Source organism: Ictidomys tridecemlineatus, chromosome 1 (assembly GCF_052094955.1).
Source record: "Ictidomys tridecemlineatus isolate mIctTri1 chromosome 1, mIctTri1.hap1, whole genome shotgun sequence".
Taxonomy (NCBI): Eukaryota; Metazoa; Chordata; class Mammalia; order Rodentia; family Sciuridae; genus Ictidomys; species Ictidomys tridecemlineatus.
The window spans coordinates 25,190,849-25,207,644 of NC_135477.1; the positions used below are offsets into that span (position 1 = coordinate 25,190,849).

Consider the following 16,796-nt stretch of genomic DNA (forward strand, 5'->3'; position numbering starts at 1 on the left):
ACATGCTTCAGGGAATTCCCTTTTGAGGACAAGAACTGAAAGTATCAGCTTGTGAGAATTAGAGGACTGTTGTGCAGAGTAGGAAGAGGTGAGATTCAGAGGGACTGTTTCCTTAACACTTAAAATAGAAATGTCAACACTCACCCTAGAAATGCAGAGTGGGAGAGGATTGTTGGAAAAGTTTTGAGTTTTTTTCTGTTTGATTTCCCATTCTTTCTTTGCTTATGATTTTGCTATGGCCTTTTAATTCCCTGTAGCTTAGCAGACTGCTTGAGCTTAGAGTAGGAATGAATTTGAGACTTAACAAATTCTATCCAATATATATATGCCAGTTTTTTTTCCTATTTAGTGTTTTTTCTTTACATACATAAAATTTACCCTTGTAACCTTTTTAAATTTGAGATGGGGTCTCACCATGTTGCCTAGGTTGGTTTTGAACTCCTGGTCTCAGGGGATGCTCCCACAGCATCCTGTGTGCTGGGGCTATAGGTGTGTACCATTTTTAAGTGTACAGTTAGGCATTAAGAGCATTTATGTTCTGTGCAACCATCATCACTATCCATTTCCAGAACTCTTTTAAAACTGAATCCGTGTACCTATTAAACACTAAGACTCATTCTCCTTATCCCTGAGTTTCTGGAAATCTCCATTCTGCTTTCTGTCTATATGAATTGACTACTCTAGGTATTTCATATAAGTACAATTTATCCCAGTTTTAACATTTCTAGAAAATAGGCCTTTTATTCTATTGTAACATTGAACTACCCACTGTCTGCCCCACCTCAGCCTGGTGCTGGGAAGGGAACCCAAGGCCTTTTGCATCTCTTGCATACTAGGCAAGAATTCGACCACTAAGCTATACCCCCAGCACTGAGCTAGCATTTTTTCTCCTTTTTTTTTGTACTCGGAATCAAAGCCAGGGGCTCTTTACCACTGAGCTGTATCCCCAAGCCCTTTAATTTTTCACTTTGAGACAGGGTCTTATTCAGTTGTTCAGGGCTTTGCTAAATTGCAGAGGCTTGCCCTCAACTTGTGATCCTCCTGAGTATAGGTGCATGCCACCATGCCTGCCACACCTAGCTAGAATTGAACCCATGGGTGCTTAAACACTGAGCCACATCCCTAGCCCTTTTTTGTATTTTAGAGTCAGAGTCTCACTGGGTTGCTTATGGCCTTGCTAAGCCTCCTAAGCTACTGGGATTACAGGAGTGAGTGCCACACCTAACTTTTCTTTCTTTCTTTCTTTTTTTTTTTTTTTGTAGTTGTGGATGAACAGAATGACTTTATTGTATTTATTTTTAATTTTTTTTTTTTAGTTGTGGATGGACACAAAACTTTTGTTTATTTTTATGTGATGCTGAGGATGGAACCCAGTGCCTAACACATGCTAGGCCTCTGCTCTACCTCTGAGTCATAACCCCAGCCCCATATCTAGCATTTTAATGAAATGTAGTTTTTAATTTGAATTTCTCTAATTGCTAAAAAAAAAAAAATTTTTTTACAGGTTGATCCAGTGGCTTCTTTCATTTAGAAGGATTTGTTTGTCTAATTAGAAAGTAATTGAAGTATTGCTTTTTAAATATTAAAACTTTGTAGCAATAGTTAATTTAGAAAGTAAAAGTGCTTTCAACTAAGTTTTCCAAAATCAATCAGTCCTTTTTTTTTTAGATATACATGGCAGTAGAGTGTATTTTGACATACATTCATGGAGTATAACTTCCCATTCTTGTAGTTGTACATGATGTGCAGCTACATTGGTCATGTATTCATATATGAACATAGGAAAATTATGTCTGATTTATTCTACTGTCTTCCCTATTTCTATGTCCCCCTTTTATTCCTCTTTGTCTAATCCAAAGAACATCTATTCTTCCCTCACACCTCCTTATTGTGTGTGAGTATCCACATATAAGAGAGAACTTTCAGCCTTTGGTTTTACGGGATTGGCATATTTCAGTTAACATGATAGTCTTCAGTTTCATCCATTTACTAGCAAATGCCATAATTTCATTTTTCTTTATGGCTGAATAATATTCCATTGTGTATATGTACCATATTTTCTTTATTCATTCATCTGTTGAAGGCCACCTACAATGATTCTGTAGCTTAGCTATTGTGATTTGAACTGCTATAAACATTGATGTCACTGTAGTATGCTGATTTTAAGACTTTTAGGTACATACCAAGACACTCCTTTGTGTGCGTGTGTGTGTATACCAAATATAACTGTTATGTATGTGTCTGTTATGAACCCAAATATAAATAGGTCAGCTGGGTGGTTCTATTTCGAGTTTTCTGAGGAATCTCCACACAACTTTCCCTAGGGGTTGCACCAATTTGCAGTCCCACCAGCAATGTATGAGAGTGTACTCTTGTCCCCATATCCTCACCAACATTTATTGTTACTTGTATTCTTTTTTTTTTTTCAGTGGTGCTGAGGATTGAACCCAGGGCCTGTGCATGTGAGGCAAGGAAGCACTCCACCAACTGAGCTATCTCCCCAGCCCCGTTACTTGTATTCTTGATAATTGCCATTCTGACTGGAATGAGATGAAATTTCAGTGTAGTTTTTAATTTGAATTTCTCTAATTGCTAGAGATGTTGAACACTTTTTCATATATTTATTTGATGACCATTCATATTTCTTCTGTGAAGTTCCTTTGCCCATTTATTGGTTGGGTTGTTTTTTTTGGTGTTAAGTTTTTTTTAGTTCCTTATATATCTGGAGATTAATGCTGTATCTGAGGTGCAGTTGGCAAAGATTTTCTTCCATTCTGTAGGCTCTCTCTTCATGTTCTCTCTCTATCTCTCCCTCTCTCTCATACACACACACACACACACACACACACACACACACACAGATATACATATGTTGTAGATGGACACAATACCTATATCCTATATTTATTTGTTTTTTATATAGTGCTGGGGATTGGACCCAGTGCCTCACACATGCCAGGCAAGTGCTCTACCACTGAGCCACAACCCCAGCCCCTCTTTTCATGTTCTTTATTATTTCTTTTGCTGTGAAAAAGCTTTTTAGTTTTTAGTATCATCCCCTTTGGTTTTTTTTTTTTTTTTTGGTACTAGGGATTGAACTCAGGGGCACTCAACCACTGAACCATATACCCAGCCCTTTTTTGTATTTTATATAGAGACAGGGTCTCACTGAGTTGCTTAGGGCCTTGCTAAATTGCTGAGATTGGCTTTGAACTTGTGATTCTCCTGCCTCAGACTTCTGAGCTGCTGGGATTAGAGGCATGAGCCTCTGCTCCCAGCTTTGATTCTTGATTTTACTTCTTGCATTTTACAAGTCTTGTTGAGGAATTTGGTTCCAAAGCAGACGTGGTGGAGCATTGGGCCTACTTTTTTTTCTAGTAGGCTCAGGGTCTCTGGTCTAATGCCTAGGTCCTTGATATTTTACTTTGAGATTTGTGTAAGGTAAGAGGGGTTTAATTTCATTTTGCTACATATGGATTTCTAGTTTTCCCAGCACCATTTGTTGAAGAGGCTATCTTTTCTCCAGTATATGTTTATTGCACCTTTGTCTACTATGGGATAACTGTATTTATGTGGGTTTATCTCTGTGTTTTATGTTCTGTACCATTGGTCTTCATATCTGTTTTGGTGCAAATGCCATGCTGTTTTTGTTACTATAGTGCTATAGTATAATTTAAGGTCTGATATTGTGATGCCTCCTGCTTCACTTTTCTTGCTAAGGAAGGATTGCTTTGGCTATTCTGGACCTCTGGTTTTTCCAAATGAGTTTTATGACTGCTTTTTCTATTTCTATGAAGAACATCATTGGAATTTTAATAGGAATTGCATTAAATCTGTATAGCGCTTTTGGTAGTGTGGCCGTTTGGGCAATATTAATTCTGCCTTTCCAAGAACATGGAAGGTCTTTCTATCTTCTAAGGTCTTCGTAACAAAATCAATCACTCTTAACAAATTGACACATATTTTATTTTTCCTTTGAAACCTTCCCTGTATGGGTCTTTAAATCCTATTTTAGGAACTGACTGCTTAGTAAATAAAGTTAAGAGATTATTTGTTTGTTTTGTTTTGTTTTGTTTTTATAGTAGTGGGGATTGAATTCAGGGCCTCATGCGTGCTAGGAAAGCACTTTATTACTGAGCTATGTCCCCAGAACAAGGTTGGAGTTCTTAAATTGTGGTCTGTGGACTAACTTCAGAGTCCCAGATATCAAAAAAGCCATTTTCATGGTAGAGGCACAATTTTTAAAATATAATTATTTTTGCTATCTTACTTTCTGTGAAAAGAGATTAATACCTTATGGATGGTTTAAGGTTCTTGCAGGCATTTAGTATACTTTTTTTTTTTTTTTTAGTTGTAGTTGGACACAATACCTTTATTTATTTTTATGTGGTGCTGAGGATTGAACCCAGCACCATGCACGTGCTAGGCAAACTCTGTACCACTGAGCCATAAGCCCAACCCCATTTAGTATACTTTTGAAGGCTTTTATTTGCAAAGTGAACTGAACAGGTGCTTGTATGAGGGTTTTGGGAATCTAGAATGTAGCTGAAAAGCAAGAGTGGTATAGAAGGGGAGGACCAGTTTCAGGGGCTTTTGGAGTGAGAAGGAAACATTGGTAGATAGAGGTAGGAGAGTAAAAGACAAATATGGGAAATGAAGACTTGCCAGAGCAGGTTGGTGAGTCTGAGACATATTTGCATTAGCTCTTGGAGATTTACACCTTGCAAATTTAGATTTTTTTCTCTTATGTGTTATGATTGTGCTCTTTCAAGAGTGAGAGCTACTGGGCATGGTGGCTCTTGCCTGTAATCTCAGTGATTTGGGAGCCTGAGACAGGAGGATCCCAAGTTCAAAACCTGCCTCAGGAATTTAACAAGGCCTAAGCAATATAGTGAGAGTTCGTCTCAAAATAAAAAATAAAAATGGCTGAGCATGTGGCTCAGTGGTTAAGTACCCCTGGGGTGGGGTCAATCTCTAGTACACCCCCCCCCAAATAAAGGAGAGCTACACACACGGTGAGATAGATGCAGATATTCCATATCACAAATGCCTAACATAGAATAGTCCATTGAGAACTGCCAAGGTGGCTGAATCTTGAGACTTGGCAAATGAGACCTGGCAAGCAAGGATAACAAGACTCTTATATATGAATTTCCTGAGGCTATTGTTTCTTTATGGAAATGGGTAACATCTTTCTTTCTCTTGAAATATTGTAGCAAACATAGAAGAGAGAAATTGCATGAATGTGACCCAGAAAATGAACTTTCAGCTTTGCTTGATGTAACACAGTGAATTGAGGCTCTGTTGGAACTCATTTTTAGCTGTCAATCATTATATAACCCTCTTTGTCCTGGTCACTTCACTGTCTGTAGAATAGAAGCCAAAATTTAGGGCAAATTAATTGCAATATGGGTGGTCTTAGTGTTTGTAAACTCAGGCTGCATTAGGTATTTGCCAACAGGGAGACTAAATATGATAAAGGGCAAGGTTAGGTATGATGAAGAGTTAATTTGAAAAATGGTCCCTGTGAACTTCATTGGCCTAGCTCTCTTCTGGTCTTAATCCTTGACCTATTGTGTCATTCTCTGACTAACAGGATCATATTATGTTCTTAGAGGCAACTTTTTCTCAGCTCTATACCTGTTCCCCACCTAGCATATTATGTTTTTCTTTATTATGTATCTATCCCTTGATATTTATAAGAAGATACTTTTAATAGATAAATATAAATTGTGTAGTATAATCTGGGCACAGTAGGGCACAGCTGTAATCCCAGAAACTCACAAGTTCAAGCTTTAGAAATTTAGCAAGACCTTGTTTCAAAATTTAAAAATAAATAAGTAAATGAAATATCTGTAAGCTCAGCAATTTGGGAGGCTGAGGCAGGAGGATTGCAAGTTTGAGCCAACTTCAGTGAATTAGTGAGGTCCTAAGCAACTAAGTGAGATCCTGTCTCAGAATAAAAAATTAAAAGGGTTGGGGATGTGGCTCAATGGTTAAGCACTCCTGAGTTCAATCTCTGTGTTATGGTTTGGATGTGAGGTGTCCCCCAAAAGCTCACGGATGAGACAGTGCAAGAAGGTTCAGTGGAGAAATGATTGGGTTGTAAGATTCTTAACCCAATCAGTGATTTAATTCTTTGATAGGGATTAACTGAGTGGTAACTGAAGTGATAGGGTGTGGCTGGAGGAGGTGGGAATTGGCTTTGAGTATGTTTGTATCTGGCTAGTAGATTCTCTCTCTGCTTCCTGCTCACAGTTTGAGTTGCTTTCCTCTGCCACACTCTCCTGCTATGATGTTCAGCCTCACCTTGAGCCCCAAGGAAAGTAGCCCGCCTTCTATGGACCAACACCTTTGACACCATGAGCCCTCAAATAAACTTTCCTCCTCTGCAATTGTTCTGGTCAGGTCCTTTAGTCACAGCAGGGAAAAAGCTGACTAAAACACTCCAGTACTAAATGAATAAGTAAGGAAGTAAGAAAATAAATAAATAAAATAATATCCTGGGGTATGGACAGAGCCAAGAAAAATCTTCTAAAAACATAATAAAACTGGCAATATTGTTCAGTGATAGAATGCCCCTATTTTCAATTCCAGTAACAAAACAAAAGCTATAAAATCTGTAATAAATAGCATGTTGCAAAGTATAATAATAAAACAAACATGTGAACTTACCATTCAACTTAAAAAAGTAGAACACTATTAATGCTGTTGAAGGTTCTTTCCCTCTGGAGATATTCCACTTTCTCCCTTGAATGCCTAGTCCTTTTTTTACCCCAAAGGCATCTTTCTTTTGCAGTTGCTGTCCCCATTCTCCCTTGAATGTATATCTACTTTCATGTTTATCATTATCTTGATTTGATTCTGCTTTTTAACCCTTTCTGATTTTTGTGTTGCTACCTCAAAGGAGCATCTGATGTACCTTTATTTTATTTTTTAAAAATATGGGACGATGGGGCTGGGGATGTGGCTAAAGCGGTAGCGCGCTCGCCTGGCATGCGTGCAGCCCGGGTTCGATCCTCAGCACCACATACAAACAAAGATGTTGTGTCCGCGGAGAACTAAAAAAAATAAATATTAAAAAATCTCTCTCTCTCTCTCTTTCTCTCTCTTCTCTCTTAAAAAAAAATATGGGATGCTTCACGAATTTGCATATCATCCATGCGAGGGGCCAGGCTAATCTTCTCTGTATCGTTTCAGTTTTAGTATATGTGCTGCTGAAGTGAGCACCTGATGTACCTTTAAAATGGACATAAGTTAAAAAAAAATGGACATTAGTGCTGGGGTTCTGGCTCAATGTCAGCACACTTGGCTATCATGTTCAAGGCTTTGAATTTAATCTCCAGTACACCTGTGCACACATGGACATAGGAAAAAAATATTTTAACATAGACTTAAAGTTGCTTCACTGAAGTTTTTAAAGTTTTAAACTTGGTTTTATTGGGAGTTTTTTGTTTTCTTGAGTTTAAAACATGTCTATATTGAAATGTATCTTACATTAAAAAAAAAAAAACTCTTTTATTTATTTTTTTAGGTGTAGATGGACACAACACAATGCCTTTATTTTTATGTGGTGCTGAGGATCGAACCCGGGTCCTGGCCATGCTAGGCGAGTGCTCTACCTCTGAGCCACAATTCCAGCCCCCCTTTTTTTTTAAGTTGTATATGGACACAATACCTTTATTTTAGCGAGGCAAGTGCTCTACCACTGAACTATAATCCCAGCCTGCCTGCCTTATTTTTGTATTCAGAAACTGTTTTTTTTTTTTTTAATTTAAGTGGAAAAATGGCTACAAATTAGAAGAGTGTCCTGAAACTAGTTTTGCATAGGCAATGGTATTGCTCTCCTGACTGCTTGAGGGCTCTACTGCCAGCTATAGGGAATCAGATAGGGATTATTAGCACTTTTTTTGCACCGCCCGTCTCTGAGAAGAGGACTGCAAACCCCATTATACCTTCTAATTGTTAAGTTTTAATTGATAGGTTCTGTCTTTGAGGAAGAAGAAGAAGTTAGCTAATATTACAAGAAGAGTAATATTAGCTAATTTCTGTGGTGCTGCAATCTGTCAAGAGGTCTTTCCAGAATGGACTTTGATCTGGGTCTTATTAAAGCAAATATGAAAATCATGAGCTATTTTTTTTTTTGGATGCACAGGCATGGCCCTCTTCTTACCTCCATTTCACTCTCTTACAAAGTTCTTGGAAGAAAGTTTTCATGGTTTTGGTAATTGGCAGTGATGAAGTAATTTTTTCCCCAGGTACTGGGGATGGAATCCAGGGCTTTGTACACACTAGGCAAGCACTGTGGCACTGTCTTTTTTGGTCATTTGTATGTGGGCCTAGAGCTCTGTTATGGAGGTTACTGCCTTCTATTCTTCTTCTTTTCTGTGTTCGGGATTAAATTCAAGGCCTTGCACATGGTTGGCAAGCATTCCACCACTGAGTTACCCCTCCACCCTTTGCTTTCTTTTTAAATGATTAGAATGTGAGCTCTGGGAGCTGGAGACCTTTGTTAGATCAGTACTATATTTCTAGTGCCTAGTACAGTGCCTGCTACATAGTAGGTGCTAAATAAATAGTTGTTGAATGAATAACTTTGTTAGGAGTTAAAATCTTTTTTTGTTTTTGCCTTTTGGTACCAGGGATTGAACCCAGGGGCATTTGCCACTGAACCACATCCCCAGTTCTTTTTATGTTTTATTTAGAGACAGGGTCTCACTGAGTTGCTTAGGACCTCATTAAACTGCTGAGGCTGGCTTTGAACTTGTAGTCCTCTTGCCTTAGCCTCCCAAACTGCTGGATTATAGGCATATGCCACTGTGCCACTCTTAAAAATCTTTAATAAAGAGTTCATATCTTTCCAGGTCATAAATAATGTGCACAGTGCAAGGAGAAGTATGAGCTGGACCCTGGTTCTCCAGTTAATTTCTTTCTGATTTCATTGTTGGTTTACTATAAACAGTCATGAAACCTTTCTAGATTTTGTGGTAGGTAGTATAAATGATGGTGCTTATAGGTGGTAGACAAGGGAGTGGGAAAGGGACTGGATCTGACTATTCAGAAGCAAAGGGCTGTTTTGGACACAAAGGCAATGGGCCATGACAAGGTTATAGGGCAGTCCTCTCTTACCAGTTCTTGGGTCACGTTGGAAAGATTTCAGATATGTCTCAGAGTAACAGGCATGAAGTTATTTGAAGGGATAGGAAAAGGGAAAAGAGGACACTCTGAAGGGAGAGAGTGAGTTGTCTTAGGATGATAAGGAGCCATTACAAGGGTTAGATGACTTTCAAGAAAGTGTTTAACATACTACCAGGATATTTAAGGAGGAATAAAAAGGAGGTTTTCTGTGGGAATTCTCTTGCCTGGGAGGGAAGGTAGATATACTCTAGTAGTATCTTGATTTTCATTCATGAATTTTGTGGGGAAAGAGAGTTGTGAATGTTACTTTTAATGATGTATACCTTTCTTCTCTGTTAAAATGTGATCTGTGTGATGGACAGAGAATGGTGTATTTTGTTCACAGATGAACACAGGCTTCACAGTGGCAAGCTCTGTCTGATCATCCTTACGTGTATTGCAGAGGTAGGTCTCAACAGCCTTCCTTCTGGTATTGGTTTGTCTCTTACAAAGTGCTGTTTTTTCCTTGCTCTGTCCCTTGTGCTGAGGGCCATCACCAAGTAGGAATGACGAAATTTCCTTGCCAAGCGTACCCCATGCTGCTTAGAGGACATTCGATGGGACATTGCATGCATGCTTTAATAAAGTAACCTTGCTCAAGGACCAAGGCGGATCCGGGTTTAGAGCTGATCAGGTTTGAGGAAGTAACCGGCTCCTTGAGAGAGAAAATCTTCCCTCTCTGTATTGTCTGTTCCTTCCCACTAGAAAGTAAACTCCAACAACTGGGTCTTTGTTGTCTTTTCAATTTTTTTTTTTTTTTTTTTGGTACCAGGGATTGAACCCAGGGGTACTTTAACCACTGAGCCACATCCAGAGCCCTTTTTTATACTTTATTTAGAGACAGGATTTTTCTCAGTTGCTTAGGACCTCACTAAGTTGCTAAAGTTAACTTTGAACTTAGCCTCCCAAGTTGCTGGGATTACAGGTGTACATTACCATGCCCGGCATCTTTTTACACGTTATTCTCTGTATCAGGCATATGGTAGAGGTTCAGCCAGCATTTACTAGATGCATTAATAATGAATTGTGATATGGTAACTGCTATAGTTGAGAACTAGAAGATTCTGGATTTTTTTTTTTTGTTTAAGGAATTTTAAACAAGGGAGTTATAACTCTTTAGAAAGAATAATCTTGTCACTTTGAAGCTGCTCTTTTTGGGTCTCTTGCATTTAGCAATATAAAAGAGGAGTTTGGGTTTCCTGGGGACAAAGGAGTAGAGAAAATATCCAGGGTGGGGAGTGATTGCAGTTTGGTGAAGACAAGACTGAGGGGAAAAAAGGAAGAAGTGCTTATGGTTTGTGAAGAGGCACTTTGGATTGGATTAATTAGGCTCTAACTCATCGTGGATCTTAGTGACATACAGCTGTGGCAGAACCTGAGTCAGTTTAGAGCTAAATTTATAGCTTCAACCTCTCCCTTTTATTATTCCTTACTCTTTTCTCTCTTAAGAAAAATAGTCAAGGTGGTCCACATGGAATAGAAATCTCTCATAGTTTCCTTATTTATGTTCTCTGTGGGAAGATGACCTCCTTTCACAAGGCTATGGAAAGCTGGTTATAGAAGTGCTGCTTATTAGCAGTGGGCCTGGTGTAATTGCTTTTCAAAAATCTTTCGAAGAAAATCTTTAAAGAAGTTGTTTTTAACAAGTTGCAACAGTTCCCAGTAATTGGAGTCTGTAAGCATGTCAAATCTTCAGAAGAGGTGTTGGGAAAAGGCCAAGGATGTTTATTACCAATCCTTGGTGAGAAGTTTTTGATTTTCTGTCAGTCTTCAGCAAAGCCAGAAGTAGAAAGGTCTTACCTGCTTCCACACTGCCTGTGTAGCACTTGTCTCCTGCTATGCTGAGCTCATTCCTAGTAGAGCACAGACCTTTCTGCTTATTCCTAGTCTCATGAGGACCCTGTGCATGCATCCTGCAGCCCCTAAGAAAACCTTCAAGCTGTCATAAACAGCTGACTCCTTGGGCATATGGGAAGGAAAAGGGAATAGGAAAACAGTTTCTTCTTAGTATTTTCCTTAAGTCTTTGGGTCTTAATTTTTATTGTTTTAATTTTTTAAGAGATTTTTTACCAGTTAAAAATATACTGGGAAAAAAAAAGATATAAAATCTCATGACTCAAATAGGGTTTGATGTAAAGGCTCTAGTGGGCTGATCCCATTAGCTTTCCAACTGATTTGTGAAAATAGATTTTGTTTTTTTTCTTTTTGTATTGGGGATTGAACCCAGGAGCCCTCTACCACTGAGTAACACCCATGTTCTCCCCTCCTTCTGCCATTATTTTTGAGACAGTGTTTTGTTAAATTGTTCAGATTGTCCTTGAACTTGCACTCCTCTTTCTGCCTTACCATGTCTGGCCAAAGTAGTTCTTTAAATCTAGGGATTTGTAGAAGGTGTGACAGATTATACTGAATTTCTTAAATATAGCTCTTACTCCTTACTTTTTCTTGATTTTTATCAGGATCAGTATGCCAATGCATTTTTGCATGATGACAATATGAATTTTCGAGTGAATTTACACAGAATGGTAGGTGTTACTTTTGCTTCTTATTTTCTCAGAGAATATTTTTTGTTGGCATGAAATTAATTCTACTAGATCAAAAAAGGATGGGAAATTGTACCAAAAGATTCTTGCATGACTGCTGTTCAGTAGACTCATGCCTATCTTTGGGACTTTTGTGCATCAGGGAACTGTTTCTTGCTCAAGAGAGGATAGAAAGAGCCACAACCATAGAGACACTGCATTGTTATCAGAATGTGTCAGTAACGTTCCAGTTTCAACCAAGTGATGGGTCTCAGCCTATGTTTTCAAAATGTAGTGTGATCTTAGATTGGCCAAGACTAGGTGCTTAATGATTTTATTCATCTGAAAGATGGGATAAATAGAATATGGAAGATCAGGTACTATCCTCAAGCTTGTAGGTATGTTTAAGAAATATTGCTTTGAGGTTTAGATTTGAAAATTTTGTTTTTGCATTTGGTACCATTGTTGCATCTATAACCACCACCATCACCTCCTCTTCTTTGCTTAATTATTATTATTATTTAAATTATTTTTTAGTTGTAGATGGACACAATACCTTTATTTATTTGTTTATTTTTATGTGGTGCTGGATCAAACCCAGTGAGATACATACATGTGAGACGAGCACTATAGCCACAGCCCCAGCCCTAATTATTTTTTTATCAAAGAAAATTAACAAGTGTACCTCTTTTGATGTTAATAATACCGCTCATGTGGTATCAATAGAATAAAGTAAAAACAGCAACTTTTCTGTTTAGTGTGCATCAGTGCCCTTTAGGACTGTTGTTGCCTTGCTGTGAATTGTATTTTTGTCACCCACTTTTGCTGGTAACTGAGAAGCATTTACAAGTCTTCCCTGTTCCTACCTCCACCACTAGAAAAAGAGAAAGAAAAGGTAGCATCTCTGCAGAAGTGATTTTATTTGCATTAGAAACATATGTGATAAAACATTGGCTATCAGTTCATTTGTCTAATTTCCTTTTTTCTTTTTGTGTGTGTGAAGCCTATGAGACACAGGAAGAAGGCAGCAGACAAGAACCTTCCCTGCCGTCCTTTAGTATGCGCGGTACTAGGTGAGTGAGTATCATCAAAATTGGCATTTTTTTTAAGGCAATGATAGATTTTCATGAATAAGATCCTGGTTGATATGTTTCTTTTTCAAAGAAGTTATTAGTTATGTTTCTTCACTGGCCTTAGAAACCAGGTTTATTGTGTGATTGATAGCAATCCTAGTGAATAGAGTACTCAATAAAGGGTGCTGTTGTTCAAAGAAAGCCTTTTCCAGGGAAACAAATGACTATGTCTAAACTTTATATATGATTTAAGTTTATAAAATATCTTACTCTTGATCAAGATTTCAAAATTCTTCCCTTTTTTTCATGGTCCACATTGATGTGTCAGGTGGTCAGGAGTCTTGAAATTCAAAGTTCAGGCATATACAAAACTTCCCCTAAGTAAATGAGACTGAGAAGGGGTTGACAGAGCTGACAGGTAATTTTATCTGCCTAGAATCCTGTATTTTCCTTAAGGGAATTAGCAGAACTCTTTGTGTGTGTGTGTGTGTGTGTGTGTGTGAGAGAGAGAGAGAGAGAGAGAGAGAGAGAGAGAGAGAGAGAGAGAGAGATACTGGGAATTGTACCCAGGAGTGTTGTACTACTCAGCATCCCTCAGCCCTTTTCATTTTTTATTTTGAGGCAGGGTCTCCCTGAATTGCCCAGTGTTTTGATTCTGTTGCCTTAGCCTCCTGAGTAACTGGAATTACAGGCATATGCCACCATACTTAGCAATAGAACTTTTTTTTTTTTTTTTTGTACCGGGGATTGAACTCAGGGGTGCTCAACCACTGAGACATATACCCAGCCCCCTTTTTATATTTTATTTAGAGACAGGGTCTCGCTAAGTTGCTTAGGACCTGTATAAGTTGCTGAGGCTGGCTTTGAACTTGAGATCCTCTTTCCTCAGCCTCGTAGCAGTAGAACCCTTTCAAAATCTTGATTTTAGAAACCGTTGTTAAGACTATGTAATAAGCATTATATAATAAACTTTTGTTGAACCCGAGCTTCACAGATTATTTCAGTTGATATCCATCAAACAATGTGATAATGAGATGGGATAGACATAGTTTTAGAACTGAGACTGGTTACACAGTGTGAGCTATAATTTCTTCTTCTGCTTGCCTTATTACTCTAGTCTCTAGTATGACTTCCCTCTTGCATTGTATTAGTGCCATTGGTTTCCTCATTCTGGAGTAATGATATAAATTTCATCTGTACAATGAAATTTCCTGTGTATTTGATTTATTCAGGGAGTAGGAAAGTGAACTTTTTTTTTTTTTTTTTTTTTTTGTGGTGCCAGGGATTGAACCCAGGGTCTTGTGTGTGCATAGGAGGCAAGCATTCTCTCTACTGAGCTGTATCCCCAGACAAGAAAGTAAACTATTTTTGTTGTTGTTGTTGTTAATTTACTAGTGGCAGATGGTGAAGAGTGTTGCAAAAAGTGTCTTATACAAAATAAATTTAGGCGTGTGTGATTGCAGATGTGGGTAGAGGATACCATTCAGCATGAATTCAAGGTGTACGGTACTCAGAAACATTTTTTGCCCCAAGTCAGAGGCAAAGAATGCATTTATTCTAATTGATCTAGTTTTTCTCCTTTCCCCTTTTAGACTTGATGGTAGAGTTTATTGTAACACACATGATGAAGGAGTTTCCTATGGATCTCTATGTGTAAGTACCATGATTTATTTAATGAGTGCACATCTATTTTAAAGAATCAAGTGTTGGGAAATTTATGGTTATGTATATTTTCTTAAGAAAAACAAATTTAGGGCCGGGGCTGGGGCTCAGTGGTAGAGCACCTGCCTAACACGTGTGAGGCACTGGGTTCAATCCTCAGCACCACATAAAAATAAATAAAGTTAAAAAAAGAATTCTGTTTAAAAAAAAAAGGAAGAAAAACAAATTTATATGTGAATTGTTAGGGAACATTTTATATATCTTTTCAGAGGGCGAAAAAGTACAAACCACAGTTAGGATTCTGCACATATCTTCATAATCACTTTTAGGCTCGTTGTATAGGGACCTGGCCTGATGCCTTAAAGCAGTGATCATAGGGTGCTGTTATAATCTAAAGATATGTAATACCAGCTGATGATTTAGTTGTCTCAGGGCATTAACATTAGAATAGTCAGTGGTAAATAGAACTAAGATAGGAATAAGTCAAGGGAGGGTTTCTGGTTCATTCTTAGCCTACATTGTCCTGCCTCTCTAGCTAGAGTCTTACTACCTAGGCTTGTCTGGGAGAGTCCTGATCTGATTGTCTATCACATTTCTTTACAATGAGGACAGCTGGATGGAGGCAATTGAAAATCATCATAGTTTAATAAAGTTAAAGTCTTTAAGTTTTTTCTGTACTTTGCTACTTCTACATTCTTCTTTATGATATGTCACATTGTATCTCCAAATATGTGTATTTTTTTCTTCTTTCTAAACCATCTTAGTTGAGTCTGACAATGGGGTTGGAACCTCTGGTTTGGGGAGGAAAGAGAGCAATTTGGTGCATAGTAAGTTTTTTATATCTTTTTATTTATTTATTTATTTTTTTAAAGAGAGAGTGAGAGGGGGGGGGAGAGAGAGAGAGAGAGAGAGAGAGAGAGAGAGAGAGAGAGAGAGAGAGAGAGGAATTTTTTAATATTTATTTCTTAGTTCTCGGCGGACACAACATCGTTGTTGGTATGTGGTGCTGGGGATCGAACCCGGGCCGCACGCATGCCAGACGAGCGCGCTACCGCCTGAGCCACATTCCCAGCCCTTATATCTTTTTAAATTTTTATTTGGTACTAGGGATTGAACCCAGGGACACTCGACCACTGAGCTGTATTCTTTTTACCCACATTATTTTTTTATTTGAGAACAGTATTATTTAGTTGCTGAGGCTGGCCTGGAACTTTCTATCTTCCTGTTTCAGCCTGTCAAGTCACTGGGATTACAGGCAAGCACCACCACACATCGCTCTCAAGTTCTGTGTACTTATTCCTGTGCCAGGTCTAGGATCTAGAGAGAGATATAAAGGGGTTTACATAGAGCAGATCTCCATTTTTTTAGATTGCATGTAGACTGTATAGTCTTGTTTTACTAGTTTTAGAGTAATGATATAAATTTTACTTATAGATAAGTATTTTGCATTTTGCATTTTTTCCACGTGTTTTGGGTGTTTAGAAGTAAGTCTGGGGCTGGGGTTGTAGCTCAGTGGTAGAGTGCTTGCTTACCACATGTGAGGCACTGGGTTCAATTTTTTTTTTTTTCAATATTTTTATTTTTTGGTGGACACAACATCCCTGTATGTGGTGCTGAGGATCGAACCTGGGCCGCACGCATGACAGGCAAGCGCGCCTACCGCTTGAGCCACATCCCCAGTCCCCTGGGTTCAATTCTTAATACCACATAAAAATAAATAAAGAATTGTGTCCATCTATGACTTAAAAAGTAGTAGTAGTAGTAGTAGTAGTAGTAGTAGTAGTAGTAGTAGTAGTAGTAAGTCTGGTCCTTAATTTCAATTCAAAGACCAAGGAAGCTTTTATTTATTTACTTTATAACCTTTACCGGAAGAACTTACTGCTTATTTAGATGAACCTTAGTTTCTTAAGGAGTAGCTTTATTTTTGCTGTAAACTTTATTCCTCTTTGATTATCTTTTTTTTCCTTTGTTTTTATTCTGGGGATTGAAAATAGGGGCACTTTACCACTGAGCTACATCCCCAGCCCATTTGATTTTTTATTTTGAGATAGGGTCTCACTAAGTTGCTGAGGCTGACCTTGAACTTTTGATCATTTTGCCTTAGCCTCCCAAGTTCCTATGATTATGTTTGTGTCGCTATGCCTGGAGATTAGCTTATGTTCTAGTTTTAGGATATGCTATTTACTTTGTTGGTTAGATCACTGTAGCTCCAGTTTTCTCATTGTACAAGTAGGAAACTGTGGCTCAGGAGATTAGGTGTTTTTCCCAGGGGTCTTCTGTTAGTAAGCACCATTGCCTGAAGTTGAACCAAATTTTCTTGGGCTGTTACCATTCCTTCCAAGAGTATTAGTTAGCTATTGCT

At 38.2% G+C, this 16,796-nt stretch overlaps 1 protein-coding gene and 1 non-coding gene across 4 annotated transcripts in view; one reads left to right on the top strand and one right to left on the bottom strand.

Annotated features, from left to right (window-relative positions):
- The window catches only part of Armh3 (armadillo like helical domain containing 3), a 176,025-nt gene that overhangs the window by 47,974 nt on the left and 111,255 nt on the right, over positions 1–16,796 (top strand). For all 3 annotated transcript variants that reach the window (XM_040273589.2, XM_040273592.2, XM_005333641.5), the window contains 4 exons: positions 9,524–9,582; positions 11,637–11,702; positions 12,703–12,772; positions 14,365–14,425. In XM_040273589.2, the coding sequence (XP_040129523.1) occupies positions 9,524–9,582; positions 11,637–11,702; positions 12,703–12,772; positions 14,365–14,425 (256 nt within the window). The remainder of the gene's footprint in view (positions 1–9,523; positions 9,583–11,636; positions 11,703–12,702; positions 12,773–14,364; positions 14,426–16,796) is intronic.
- On the bottom strand, positions 7,125–7,230 carry LOC120885913 (U6 spliceosomal RNA). Its single transcript, XR_005728713.1, has one exon. It is a non-coding gene; the product is annotated as a U6 spliceosomal RNA (small nuclear RNA).